This window comes from Panulirus ornatus, chromosome 13 (assembly GCF_036320965.1).
Source record: "Panulirus ornatus isolate Po-2019 chromosome 13, ASM3632096v1, whole genome shotgun sequence".
Classification (NCBI taxonomy): Eukaryota; Metazoa; Arthropoda; class Malacostraca; order Decapoda; family Palinuridae; genus Panulirus; species Panulirus ornatus.
In genome coordinates, this window is record NC_092236.1 from 53,339,109 (window position 1) to 53,353,871 (window position 14,763).

Genomic DNA, 14,763 nt, shown 5'->3' on the forward strand with positions numbered 1-14,763 from the left:
GATTACGGCTTGGCCAGCTACTCCAGGCCTGAAGGACATCCGCCGCCATCACGTTTGATAAGACTGCGCTACTTTATCAAGTGAGTCGCTAAGGATGATGCTGTTGCGCCCTGCTCAGGGGGGCACTATGGGTCGCACTATGTGGTATCTTCCGCAGAGATTTTATCCCTCTGCTTCCTGGGTCGTGCATGCCAACATTGCTCACGAAGTGTCCATTGTATATGTCGGCTCCTAAACCTAACTCCATAAACTCCATAACTTGACTTTTATATTACTCTACTGTCCATATATATATATATATATATATATATATATATATATATATATATATATATATATATATATATATATATATATATATATACGTAGCTATCGATAGTGTTGCGAAAAGAAAAGAAAAAAAAAAGGGTGGTTCGTACAGTCTTACTAGGACGCGTCTTTCTAACCATCGTATAAGCCAGTCACCGAGTCCTGCAGATGGAATGCATCTTGACTTTTGTTTGGTTGTCCTTTTGACCGCATTTCTTACGCTCAGTATGGGTTTCATCCATTTCCATTTTTCTTTGGAAGTGGAAGGCGGCGTATGGGTTTTAGCCACTTCCATTTCTCTATGAAAGTGGGAGGTGATAGGAGGATAACCTGATCATGGTGGCTGTGCTTGTGATGGTCTTTAAACCTCAAATATATTCCTTTACGTTTTGGCTTCCTTCAACGTCATCAACGTCGTTATAACCAAAATCTTAAACACTTTTTTTTCAGGTATTTAGGATGATTTGTAAAAGCCATACATGCTCTCACTGCAGTGCGGGAGACACAAGCAGTGTCCAAATGTCATCAGTACATCTTCGACGCTGAGGAACAGATTTAAGTCGAGACTGAATTGATTCTGACCTGAAGTTGATGTACGAAATACGTGGTAAGAATATCAAGATACAGTATTTCTTGTGTGGAGGAAGAGATGCCACGTATGAGAAGTGTTGTACGCGGCTAGGCTATGTTTCATAGGCTAGGTTATCTGTTTCATGAGCTACGTTATGTTTCATGGGCTAGGCTATCTGTTCATGGGTTAGGTTATGTTTCATGGGTTAGGCTATCTGTTTCATGGGCTAGGCTATCTGTTTCATGAGCTAGGCTTTCTGTTTCATTGGCTAGGTTATCTGTTCATGAGCTAGGCTATCTGTGTCATGGGCTACGCTATCTGTTCATGGGCTAGGCTATCTGTTTACATGGGCTAGCCTATGTTTCATGGGCTAGGCTGTCTGTTTCATGGGCTAGACCATCTGTTTCATGAGCTAGGATATCTGTTTCATGGGCTAGGTTATCTGTTTCATGGGCTAGGCTATCTGTTCATGGGCTAGGCTATGTTTCATGGGCTAGACCATCTGTTTCATGGGCTAAGCTATCTTCATGGGCTAGGCTATCTCTTCATGGGCTAAGCTGTGTTTCATGGGCCAAACCATCTGTTTCATGGGCTAGGCTATCTGTTTACCTGGGCTAAGCTATCTGTTTACCATGGTTACAAATATCGATTGAGATGTAGACATCTCGTGAGTTACATAGGACAGAAACTCGTGAGAGATTCCCAGTATTTGATAACTTAGTTTCTACTTTGGATGAAAATAATCAACGCGAACTTGATTCTCACGAATGCGTTCGTTTCTGAATTACTTTCTGATGCATAAAACCGTGTGAGATTCCGTGTCAGCGAGGATGTGAGTTCTTCAGGGACAGGACTATAAAGGGAATGAAGGGAAGTGTGGAGAAGCATCATCACCATAACTCGGATTTCCTGTGAAGAAAATCTTATCTTTCAGTTGATATTTTGTTCCGTCGATTTAGATATTATCTGCCATGTGATTGTGTTTACCTTTATGCCATAATCTTTATTTCAGTACTATTTCTTTATTTTCTTGAATTTTAATCTATTCTTTATATAAGCTTTATTTTAGTAACTATTGATGGTAAGCCTGGCAATGCCTCATTTGAGGACTTGGGAAAAGAAAGACTTTTTCACTCTCAAACTCTTCAAACTTGCCTGATTACAACTTCATCTTAATCAGGACTCATAAATCAACACTTCTTTACTCCCATTTTTTTTTTTTTATTTAACGGTGAGAGCACTGGAGAGACACACATGAGACACGGCGGTACGACCCTTGAGCACTCACGATGTAACGACCATTTGAGTACGACAGCACAACTCAAACGTACCCTCGCACTCCTATCACAACCCCATTTTATTGTGCAATTGGTCTTGTGTTATCGACGATTCGAGTATATAATGATTTGACACTTTTTTAATCTATCCCATTTGCACTTGACTTGCTTTCTGTAACTTTAGGATCATAAATTGCATCGTGGATGCATAAAAACCTTTGTAAATCTACACACGCTAATCTGCTCCTTCTAAAGAAAATGTTCAATACACTGAAATCGAATTGCTTATGATCCCCAACAGAGCATTAAGACTATCATAGGCTAATGTTCCGTAAATATTTTTGCTTTATGCCTGGTACAGACCTAGTTTTATGATGGCTCCTCAGTATATTGTATAACGAGATTAATACAACCCCTGTATCTAATCCGAATCCCGGCTAGACTCCCCGTGGTATTAATTCCTCAAACTCATCTGTACTGTACTGGGAGGTGGTTCTAAACTCATCCCCCCCACTCTTGAATTTTTTTTTTTCTTATACCATACTACATTTTTGCACTTCTTTATGCTGTCCGCTTTCACAATGTCATCTCTCAAATTTTCAAGTCATTCGCTACTTATACTGATAAAGGCAACTTTTTTTTTTTTACATCTTTTCTAATAGGTTTTTTTTGGCTTAATTTCATGTTATGGTCTTGGGTCGTGTAATTTTTGGGACTTTCAAGTAACTGTTCACCTCTACCGGCAGCTGAAGATTAGATAAGAAGGTTAGCCAACGATTCAGTAAGTGACAGACGCAAAACATGTGGTAAAGGCTGGCGTATGAAAATAATCAAATTGGAACCTATGTATTTTTTTTTGTCTCAAACGTTACATTTAACATTTATATATATGTTTATGAATTTGGTAAAGTGCTTCATGTGCATCGGAATACGATATGAAACTATTGATTACCACAATTTAAGGTTGCATTTCCCCCATTTAAGAATTATCAATAAATGGTTTTGCTAATCGGGTATGAGCTCTACGGAATCGTTCTGAAAATGAATTCTCTGAAGTATTGACAATACCATTTCGTACGGATTTATTATTTTCTAGTTATTTGACTATTCCTAGTTGGCGAAGTGCAGTAGGAAATACATTATCTATATTATTTTTTTTTTTTATCTGGAAACCCTAATATCAAGGAGGATCGATTATGATTTGTTAGAATTGTTTACTCTTATTTTAAATTAACCTAGACCGGTAGCAAACAGATATTCATCTGGTTTTCCAGTTGATTAGATATTCAGTTATATTGCCAATATTTATCATTTAGGTGAACGTCACGCGATCTGCCATACTGTCACACCAGATATGGTCATCATCATAAACAAAAGTAAATTCATTGTACAACTAATTGACAGAAAAATGAAAGTGTGACGATTTGTTTTACGACAGCTCAGAGTAAGTTTAGAAAATACAGAGTAAACCAACTTGACGTAAAGCATATCTGAAAAATGTATGTTCTAGATCAAAGCCACGTGACTCGTCGTAACGTAACGATTGCTAAGCGCAGTTACTGACGTGTGTGTGTGTGTGTGTGTGTATATATATATACGTAAGGGAGGGTTTTAAAATGTAATAATAGCACTAGTGAAAACCGTAGGAAACATTGTTTCATTTACACTTAATCATTTACTTCACACTGAATTATTTTTTTGCAAAGATGGCGTGCAACTACGGGGCAAATGAAAGAATAATTAAAAGAATTTCTCGTTCTGGAACATGGCTTAAGATTAATTATATGAAAATGTGCATTTCGTGTTAATCTTTTGTGTGAAAGAAACATTTTTGAGAAATTACTTACATCCTTAATTTACTTACATCCTTTCATTTACTTTATTCTATTTAGAATAAAGTAAATGAAACGAATTACTCTTTCAGCACTGCGCACCAGAAGAAATTAAAAAGAAAAGTTTAATCCAAATTTCATCATTGATCTGAATATGGGCTGGTTATAGACAAATACATTTAAAACAAAAGAAATGTTGTTCTGTGTTCAAAGCATGATTTAGCTTATGTTGCAAATAAGGAAAGGAAAAAAAACTAGGCGAGGTATGTCAGTGATTATGTATATATAATAAAACTTTTATTTTCATGCACTGTTTCTGATGAATGTATGTCATCATCATTGACGGTGTTCATTTTTTTTTTTTTTGTAAATTAAAGATTCATCAATATTTATCACCATGTCCCTTTCCTCCAGATGAGTCTAATGATCCATGACAGTATGCATAATCTCAAGACTATGATAGTTATCATTATCATTTGATAACGCCATGGGAGCGATGAGAAATGATAACGCCATAGCAGTATTACCACACCGCTGTCCATGCAGTCGCTTAAAACTCTAATATTCCGGGGACACAATTGGCTGAATGGTTTCCCTCATAAAGCACACTAAGACTGCATAAGCTAGGAAATTAAAGACATACACGTGAAAGGTAATTGTTCCATTGTCTAAAATGGATTCTTTAGATTTCTATTAAACTAATTGAATTTAGTGGCTGATCTCGTGTGCTTCTGATTTGTCTTGACTTGTGTTTCCCAAACCCTGTGGAATTATTACTTATAAGTCGTTGCTTGATGTGATCCTCCTGGTACCTTGTATTAAATCTCAGTGGCAAATTGGTAATTTTCATTAGGGTGGGGAGCATGTTTATGGTGTAATAGGATGACACTTGATTACAGATAAGATGTAAAGAGTTTAGCACAATCAGGTGTCGTGACGTCACGAAATAAGCAACGCCACATGAGGGAGGTAAGTACATGTTTCACTTGAATTGACTCAATTTTAAGGTGTTACCAACTTCTTGATGGGGGTATTTTGTCACCTAGGTCGTAAAGCACCCACACAGGTGGGAGTCAGGGAGCGTCGTCTCCTTTAAAGTCAAATAAGTGGAAGAGAAGTGTCACGGGCAGCAGAGCGACGAGGCTGGGCTGTATGGGAGAACGTTGTCATGATAGCCACAAGTTTGTTATGATATTTTTCTTTTTCCTCTTTAGCGTTGACTACAGCTATACCTTACCCTCATACTAATTCGTGATGAAGTAGAGGACGTCTTCTTCAAACCTAGCAGGTGAGATGGGAGTGTATTTTCCATAATTAGGCGAAAATTGCAAGGGGAAGAGAGGTGACGAGATTTCCCTTGGACCCACCTTGGAACCAAGGGTGCAGCAGCTGGCAGTGTCCTCCTTGTCCTCGTGAGCGAGACCGAGACATTTGATTACGCTAACAATCAATTGAGTTTTCAGATCATGGACAGTAGTATAGGTTAACACAAACTGATTGTTAAAGCCACAGATAGATAGACGTATTTATCGAAGAATGATGAAAAGATTTTACAAGATTAACTTTGCATGGCCTTTGATGTGTTGTATGACTGAATGTAATAATGATGGCTTGCCCTTATCCCTGATGTGTTTTTTAATGGAATCGAGCAGTGGTGGCTTTTTCATAAGACATCCTTTCCAAGCATTATCTTATTAGGTTTACTACACCATTTTAGGTACTTACACCAGGTCAATTAATAACTTAAGCCAAGTTTAGATCCTCTTGATTTATTATCCATTGATTTATATTGAAGTATATGTGATTCTTTTCTTCATTATGATTACAGACAAGAAGATTTAATCCTTGTGTTTTGTGAAAGAAAAGGGAAAGTTAAAGAATTGTTTCTGTAATGCATTTAGCATAGAGTAACGCTTAATACTATATACTTACTTTTAAGCCTGCTTAATAGGGTGGATATGCTTCATATAGGTGTCATATCTTTTCCTTTTCTTATTTGGGTATTTATTGATTTTTCTTAAAATCTCTCAAAATGTACCAGTTAATTGACCATTTGGGAATCATCCTGTTCTTCACATTTTCATATCTGTTTCAGTAGCCTGAAGTTGCTACGATCTGTTATTTGTTCAATTTTGGTGTTACTCTTGGAGCAAGATTTTTTTCCCCAAAGCCACAGGTTTTCAAAGAATTTAAGTTCTTCCAATTCTATTGATATTTAGATATATATTTCAGTTGTATGATCAATGAAGACAGAAATGTTTATAACGAAATACATTTATATTAATCAGCCATAATGAGATAAGTTATGTAAGTGGTATCAGTTGAAATAGAGTATTTTATCAATACAATAATGATAATTTTTGTTATACTTAGTGATACGTGTGTTCATAAGAATGGGGAAAATTGAGTTGTGAGTCCTCATGCTACTGTTGGTAATGAGGGTCTTGCAGTAGAACCTCCAGGTTAGGTTAAGTAAGATTGATGATTATTTACTGGAAGTTTTGAGTGAAACTTTTGGATATGGCATATTATTTTGAGATGGCTTCCAAATTCTAGGATATTATGCGCAGACTGGAAATCCATCATTGTATTTAATTATCTCCATAGAATATGTTGACTCCAAAAGTTTTGAGGAAAAATTCCTTGCAAATGAACGTGTAAAGCATTACAAAGTAGTATACCATTATTATTTTTTTTTTGTTATACTTACATTAAAACTGGCTTTGATTATGATTATCATAAAAAAATAGTCTTCTGCAGCATTAGAGTGCTAGCTTCCATTATGCTTTTGCAAAGCCTTTATGATATCAAGACATTCTGGATCAGTTTCCTCATGATCAGCTGCTGGCATTGGGTCACTGCTACCTTTAGGCTACTGATCATCCAGAGATGATGTATGCTCCTTTGTCCGCTGAATGATTATGGGCAGCTGTTAGTGTCAGCAAAGTAAATAACTCATCCGTGTCTTTAGGATCATAAGGGTGGCAAAGTTTGTAGATGACTTCATCTGTTCCTTGCTTCACCTCTCACAAGTAGCGTCTGTCCACAAGTATCCTCTATCAGCCTTACTTTTCTGTATTTGTCTGAAACAGTATTCATCTGGTTACAGTTCTAAAGCTGGTGATTTGGTCCAGTGTATAAACCCCTTAGCACTATCTTTGCCAGATGTTGAAGAATGTGCTCTACAGCTTGCATCAGACAGTTTAACAATGTAAGACGTTTCTGGTAGCATGCTGGGGTTCAAGACGTCCAGTAACTGTGAATTATAGTTTTGCAATTGAAGTTTACCATTCTGGTACAAGGTTGAAGCCCAGGGATGATTATCGTAAGAGAACTTGTTAAAATGGCTGTCATTCACCTGAATATGATGGCCATCATTAACCTGAATGGAGAACGGCTTTCTGATCAGACTTTAGTTAATTTGTGTTTTCTATACTGTTGCTTTGCCATGGATTTAGTTTTACCATGATGATGTTTGGTAATGAGGAGGCTATTCCTTTTAATTTACTTTTGGATTGACACTCCTTTCCACAAGAATGTTTTTCACAAAAGCTGTGCACTGCTCCTTTCCAACAGCCTCTATTGATTGAAGGGTGTTTCCTACATCCATCAACAGTTCAACACAATTGTAAGTATTGGGGGTTATGAGTTCTTATGAGAATCCTAGGAAAGGATTGCCCATTGATACAGTGTTTATACAAAGCTTACTGAATTCTGCCCCTCTAATTTTCTGAGGTGAAAGTCCTTGTCCATGGTTATGGGGACCAGCAGTGTCATTCTGTTATGTACTGTCCTACAAACTGAGACATTAGCATAACCTACTCTAGATCTAACATGATCCATCTGTTCTGTTACTGGGTTCTCTCTCATCCCAGTTGCTCCACCAGTCCTTCATTTTCTCATTGTTTTGCTTATGTTCTTGATTCTGTGGCATAGTGTCTTTACGAAGACCCAAAACCGTTGTAGGTCTTCTCTAATGCCATTGGGTAGGATCTTTCTGTCCCAGATATCCACATGAAACCAGCAAGTAAGGGTGCACCAGCACTTGGTTCCAGATGATTACAGCCAACGGGAGCCCCACCTCCATTTTTTTCCCCCCTGAGTTCTTATTGCAGCCAAACTGAAACTTTTATTTCAGTTCTGAATACCCTGCTGTACTTTATATACTCTTTATTTTTTTAAATCATTGAATCATATTAAAGTGCTTGTATGAATTAACTCATGTTGAGATGAGTGATAATGAATGTATAAACAAACATTGGTTGGTTTTCTGTATATGCTAAACTTAAACATGTTTCTGTCCCTAAGAATCATGCAATCAAAAAATGGTAACATACAATTATTTTCCACTTCCACAATAAAGCTGATAGAAGGTACTAATTTGTTAAGTAAAGGGATAAATGCTTGAGTCCAGTATTTCATGATCTCACCCCAATTTGGGTTTAGGCTGCTGGACTGCCTTGGTCTCAGCTGGTTGTGATTCACAAAACTTGTTTGTAGAAGAATGGCTTACATGATATGATAAGTCTTGGGGCTGGTTCTCTTTCTTTCAGTATTTATGAGCTGCGTTGTAAGATATCAAAACTTGCAGAAGATATTAAACTGTTGAATAAAGCTGTTAACTGAGATTGAATGTCTTTATATACTGATAGATAAGCTGATCTCTTGTACTCATTGGTGGCAAATTCTTTTTGTTTTTTTCATTGATAAGTGCAAAGTTTTATGTTGGTAGTCAAAACGAGAAGGAACGCTACAGTATGAATTCTGTTGAGCTACAAAATGTAAATAAGGAAAGAGTATTGGATGTGATGCTCTCTTATGACTTAGATCGAAGTAAGTAGTGCACAGAAGTTGTATAATAGATGAATAGAATTCTTGGATTCATAGGTAGGGGTTTCAGATTTAAGGCTAGGGGAATCAACCTCAATATTTAAGTCATTGATGCATCTCCATATTGTATATTGTGTTTAGTTTTGGTTGCCTATCTTGAAAAAAGACAGTATTTAGAGTACAGTGTTAAACTACCTAGATGATTCCTTCACTGAGAAGAAAATCATATAAGAGCTGATTAAATGACTTAAGTTTATGTAGAAAAGGGAAGGTTAAAAGGTAGCCTAATACAGGTATTCAGAATTATCATGTGTTATAAATGATTTCAATCTAAGCTGCTACATAAGGCTTTATTCGTCACTTGTAGTAATGTATACAGACCTGTTGGCAAAAGGTTTTCCTTGAAAGAGGTAAAGTACTTTTTCTTCAAGAGGATTGTTAACATTTGGAATGATTTTGTTAGTAACAGTGGTTGAAAGCATTACCACAGAAATGTTTTAAGAATGAACTTGATCAATTTTTAGCGTAAAGTCTATGACTAACATTATTTGTGCCTCTTTAGTTTTATGAAAAGTTTGCAGGTTTTTCTCTTTGAGTCATGTATTCCTTTGTATTCTTACTGCACCAGTTTGTGAGTTTCTAACATCTTCCACTATCACAGACAGACTTGAAAGGACTGAGTGGTCTGTTGCCCTTTGAATTCCTTTATATTTCATTGTATGATCCACCATACATCTGTCACTGGATGCTTTACATCATGTAGGGTCTGGCGCTGTTGCTAAAGTTAACTGAAGTTTGACTGCTTGATGTAATGCAATTGTAAAATGTATTTTCAGAATGCGTCGTCGTTTAAACAGTCGTGCATTTGACCCGTTTGATGAGTGGCTGGAGTCTCATGGTTTATATCGTAAGCAAGTTGCACGGGATGGGTCATGTCTTTTTCGTGCTGTTGCTGAACAAGTAAGTTCCTTTACTTTTATTTTAGTACATGGTGTATATACATTGTACATACAGTGGCATGTTTAATTATGAAATTGCATATTTCTCTCCCTTTTCCATCAGTTTTTACTCTTGAGTGTTCTTACATGGTTTTAATTGCATTTAATTACATTTCATAATGTTTCACCAATTTTAAGCTTTCTGAAGAAAATGCATGTATAGAGTCAGTTTTATTGAATATGTAATTAGAGATTAACTTTGTGAAATCCTTGGTTTAGAGAGAATTCAGCAACATATTAGAGGGCATAGGTTTAGTACCAAAATGATGTATATCAATTGTGTACAAAATTTAAATGTAGATCTGTAGATGCAACGAGTGTTTGTAGAATTGACCATATTTAAGATGATACTCCTGTTTTTAGGTCTTCATGTCTCAGAGTGAGCATGTTCGTGTGCGGTCCCTTTGCTTGGAGTATTTGATGTTGTACAAGGATGACTTCCAACCAGTAAGTTTTTTAAAAAAAGTTAACATGTAGGTTATTCTTGCTTGCATTTTAGACATCATTACAGAGTAATGCTATTTAAATTCTGTGTCCCATCTGTTATCTTTGATATTCTTCTTTGCCCCTTGGCTAATTTACACTTATTCTTAACATAGCTATGTGAGAGGGTGTAAATTACTCCAAACTACTGCAGGTCTTCGTGATTATTCCAAGGACTGTAAGTTGATTTTCCTGTTAAGACATTTCCTTCTTACCCCTTTCATCTCTCAGAAATTCATTTTCAGTAAATTTGATTACAAATTTATGCCTCTAAAATTCTTTCATACTTTCCCTCTCTTTCACAGTGTACCTCTTGTCCTGTTAACCATACTATCCTCGGCATTTTCATGTCTTTCATTCATTCAACATAGCTATGCCATCTTAATATTCCTGAATGATTTTATATATCTGATGAATTTTGTGTACCATACACTTATCTGTTCTAGTAGATCAAACATCACCACTGGTTTGTGGCTGATTTTTTATGTCATATGGGTATGTTTGTGTGTGCTTTGGAAGTTGTCACTGGAATGAGTCAGAAGTGTTTTATGAGTGATGGCTGGATTGGTGCAGTAAGTGCGGATCTCTAGTGTATGCCAGAGTTGCTTGCTGTGTGTTTTGTGGTTCACTATGTCGAGAAAGGTGTGCCACTTGTCAGTTTGCTTTCCAATGATTAGGTTGGTGAGGTTTTGCTTAGAGTTTGGATTTCTTCTCAGGTTTCTTTTCAGATTTCTATTGAAGTTGAGTAGTTTTGTTTAAGCTGGTTTCTTTGAGAGGTGTTTAGCTTGTGGGAAAAAGTTGGGTCTTTTGTTTCTAGGTCCTTGTGATAGGTCCTTTATGCTGGTTTGGTTGGAGATGTTGAAGAAGTATGACGCTAAATGATTTAGGGATGGGAAGTCACCAGTACTGAAGTTTTGGAGCTTGGTTTCCATATATCGTGTGAAGACCCAGTCTGCTTTCCTTTAATTTACGCAAGTCTCTTTAGTGGTCATATTGGTTGGATTGGCTAGGTTAAGTATTCCCAATATGTCAGAGGACAGTTCATTAGCATACTGCAGGTGGTCCATGTATGTTTTGCTCTTGAGCAGAAGGTGATGTATGGTGAGGTCAGCTTCTGGAGATGGTGGGTTAGAAGTTTGGTTGGATGCATGTGTATTTTGAGGATATTGAAAAATGTTGCGGTTGGCTGATGAGTAAGTAGCCTTGGGATCATGAGTGTGGGTTTTGAACCATGCAGTATGGTGGGCATTGATGTATCCATAGAGATAGGTGTTGGATAAGATGGTCAGGTTTTGCATTTGAGGATTATATCTGAAGGGGAGATATGTAGATTATAATGTAGTTAGTACCTTGAAGTTTTATTTATGGTTTATATTTCTAGGATGTTGTCCTTCTCTTTCAGCTGTCTTGTAGCATCATTGATATTAGAGAATGGTATGTTTAGGTGGACAAATGTTGTGAGTCCTCCTCCTTGTCCTTGTTGTCTGTTTTGTTTTGTCTTTGTAGTTTTAGAAAGTTAAAAAGGTGGGTTTGGATCTGAGTCTGGTTTCTTGGATGATGGCTAAGTTCTATTTTTGGAGTTGGTTGGGTTTATGTGTGTAGGATTTTGATGCCATTAGTGTAGTGTTGCAGGATTTTGGGATGTTGTTGGTGGGGTAAGGTTTGTTAGTGAAGAGTAAGACTGTATATTTTGAGCTATTGCTTGTTGGGTGTCTATGCTGGAGATGAGGGGCTTGTGCAGGTTTTGGGAGAGCTGTCTGAGTGTTTGCTGCATGTCCAGTACTCAGAGTAGTCTTCTGTGGATGATGTGCAGTGGAGGCAGTACCACTGAATGCATTTGGGACACATGATGGAGCACTACTTTTTGGTGATGGGCATTTGGCATTGTGAGCAGATGTAAACTGGTTGTTCAGGGTTAGGGTCACTGTCACTGGGGTGCATTAGTAGTTAAGAGAATATGACTGGGCCATCATCTTTCAATAGTAAAAATGTGTGTAGATGTGTAAGATATGTGGGCACAACTATGGTTCAGTGCAGAAATCAAGGACAGCTCATCTTGCTTCTGGTTGAGGTCTCTTGCTGGTTAGGAGTTGTCAGCAGATGTTGATTGCAGACCATCATCAGCCCATCACAGCTTTTAACAGCAAATTACCAGTCTTCCCCTTGCATTGTAGATATGTGCATGCTAAGATGTTCCAACTTTGGTAAGGCTGTATTACATGTAGATGAAACAGAGTACATTCTCATCAAAGAACCACTAGATCTACCCTATTAAGTGGGGAATGGTGCAGTGATGATAGGTATTTGTGTCCTTATGCATTTATTTATTCACACACAATTAATGGTATGTAAATTTTTGCTTCTCACTCAGTTAAGGGTTAATTGATGTCATTAGACATTATGTATCTTTCCAGTTTATGGAACTGAATGATTCAGGAGCTTTCTGTAATGAAGATTTTGTTTATCGGTGGCAGTGCAATACAAAAATATAGAATTCACAGTTGGTCGACAGTAGCTTTTCTACGTAGTTTTTGCCATAGTGAATGCTGATATTAAGGATTGCTTTATGTTTGTGTGTAATATGATGATTATGATTTAATATTATCACCGAAGGTCAAGGATGAAGAGCATTTGATATTATTTAGCTTATTATATCTCTAATTGTATTCTTCTTTCCACATGCTAAGATTTTTCTTGTGATTCGTGACATCTCACATATTTAGATTGTCTAAGAGACTATTGATTTTATCAAGTTGCAAGAAAGGAAATGTTACCATTTTAATGATTTCCTTATATTTCAGTTCCTGGAGGTACCCTTAGACCACTATGTCTTCAAAATGCAGGATGTTAGAGAATGGGGAGGACACACTGAGATTATGGCTATCTCACGTCTTTTTAAGTGAGTTTGACATTATTCTCTCTCTCTCTCTCTCTCTCTCTCTCTCTCTCTCTCTCTCTCTCTCTCTCTCTCTCTCTCTCTCTCATTTTCCACTCCCACTCTCAGTCCTTCTCTCCAGTAGGAAGTAGGTGGTAGAAAGCCACCGACTGCAAAGATGTATTTCCATTTCTACCCACCTGGGTATCGGAAGGGTTAGGGACAGTTGCTCAGTGAATCAGCAGTTCACTGGCTATCAGATAACTGTTTTTTCTTTCTGCTTCACTGACTTGTGGGTGACTGATTTTCAGTCCACAAAATTACAGTCTCCTCATTTTCTACAATACTTGACAACACATAACTCATGATTCATTCCGTGTGACCATATTTTCCTGCATTATGTGCTAGACCTGCCTTTTGGCAACATCTTATCCAAATGTTCATAAGTAAGTACTCTGTCTTTCTCTAGGTTCTGAGTGTTCTCAACAGAATCTGTCAACAAAGGATCATTTTGTCCCTTTGATGTCCCTTTGATACCAGGTTTGAGGGGAAATTTAGAAAAGATAACATACATAAATCTGTTAAATAAAGATCATTTTGTCCCTTTGATGTCAGCTGTAAGGGAAGATTTAGAAAAAACAATTACACATATGCCATTGTTTGTTTCACTTGTGTTAGATCACTTTGGTAAACTTTATCTTTTACAATATTATCTGAAAATCTCAGAAATCTCTAAAATTCAGATTAAATTAAGGCCTTAGAACTTTATTCCAAAACTCTGAATATTTCCTGAAATTCAGAAATATGGATTGTTGACGAGTGACATTCTCACCAGTCTTATAAGCTTTCCATTTTACTATACAGTATTTATGTACTGCATACATTATCTTTGTTGAAGTAGACTTTTGTGTTAACATATATTGTAAATACACTGCATATCATTTGTGCTTCTTCATTCCAAAATTTGGAAAATTCCAAAATCAGAGTTTTTTTCTGTATATTGAGAGCCTTATTTATTGTCAACTGTTGACAGATTCAGCAGTGGTAAAGACAGGATATGATGATCATAACTGGCACTGATGTTTCATTGGACTTGATAGCGCTGTGTTTTACTGTGATTTGCAGTTTTGCTGGAACAAATGAGCATAAGAAATGTAACTTGGGAAGAGCATTAGAGATCATTTCAGAATTTGGAATTTGACTTGTTTTGTTTGCCGTAGATGCAGCGTTGGATTACAGATAGAGGTCAAGTAAAAACAATGGTAGGAGGATAGAAGATTCATTCAAGAGAAAAGTAAAGATTACTTCTAAATATGTAGCTTATAAGAGTTCAAAAGATGGAGTGATGCAAAAAGAAAATATTTACAATGAGCATTGGCAAAACAGAAAAATAACAAGGTGATGACATCAAAAGTAGACAAGGAATGTGATTAGATTCATGTAAAGGACATTATCTCAAACGATGTGAAAGTAAAGTCCGGTCAGAATGTAGTGATGTAAGAATGGTAGAGAGAACATGCCTGTTTCTCACTAAAGATGAATTCCCCATGAACAGATTCGTAGCTAAATTATTTAATTTTTAATACCT

General features: G+C 36.8%; 1 protein-coding gene across 7 annotated transcripts in view; it reads left to right on the forward strand.

The window, feature by feature from the left end:
• Nucleotides 1-4,620: 4,620 nt before the first annotated feature.
• The window catches only part of LOC139752900 (uncharacterized), a 172,176-nt gene continuing 162,033 nt past the window's right edge, over nt 4,621-14,763 (forward strand). For 4 of the 7 annotated variants that reach the window (XM_071668937.1, XM_071668941.1, XM_071668942.1 and 1 more), the window contains exons 1-4: nt 4,811-4,958; nt 9,656-9,779; nt 10,181-10,264; nt 13,102-13,199. In XM_071668937.1, the coding sequence (XP_071525038.1) occupies nt 9,657-9,779; nt 10,181-10,264; nt 13,102-13,199 (305 nt within the window). In that variant the 5' untranslated portion in view covers nt 4,811-4,958; nt 9,656. Of the gene's footprint in view, nt 4,642-4,808; nt 4,959-5,132; nt 5,278-9,655; nt 9,780-10,180; nt 10,265-13,101; nt 13,200-14,763 lie in introns of those variants that run through there. The other 3 variants (XM_071668939.1, XM_071668944.1, XM_071668938.1) reach the window with 3 other exon arrangements.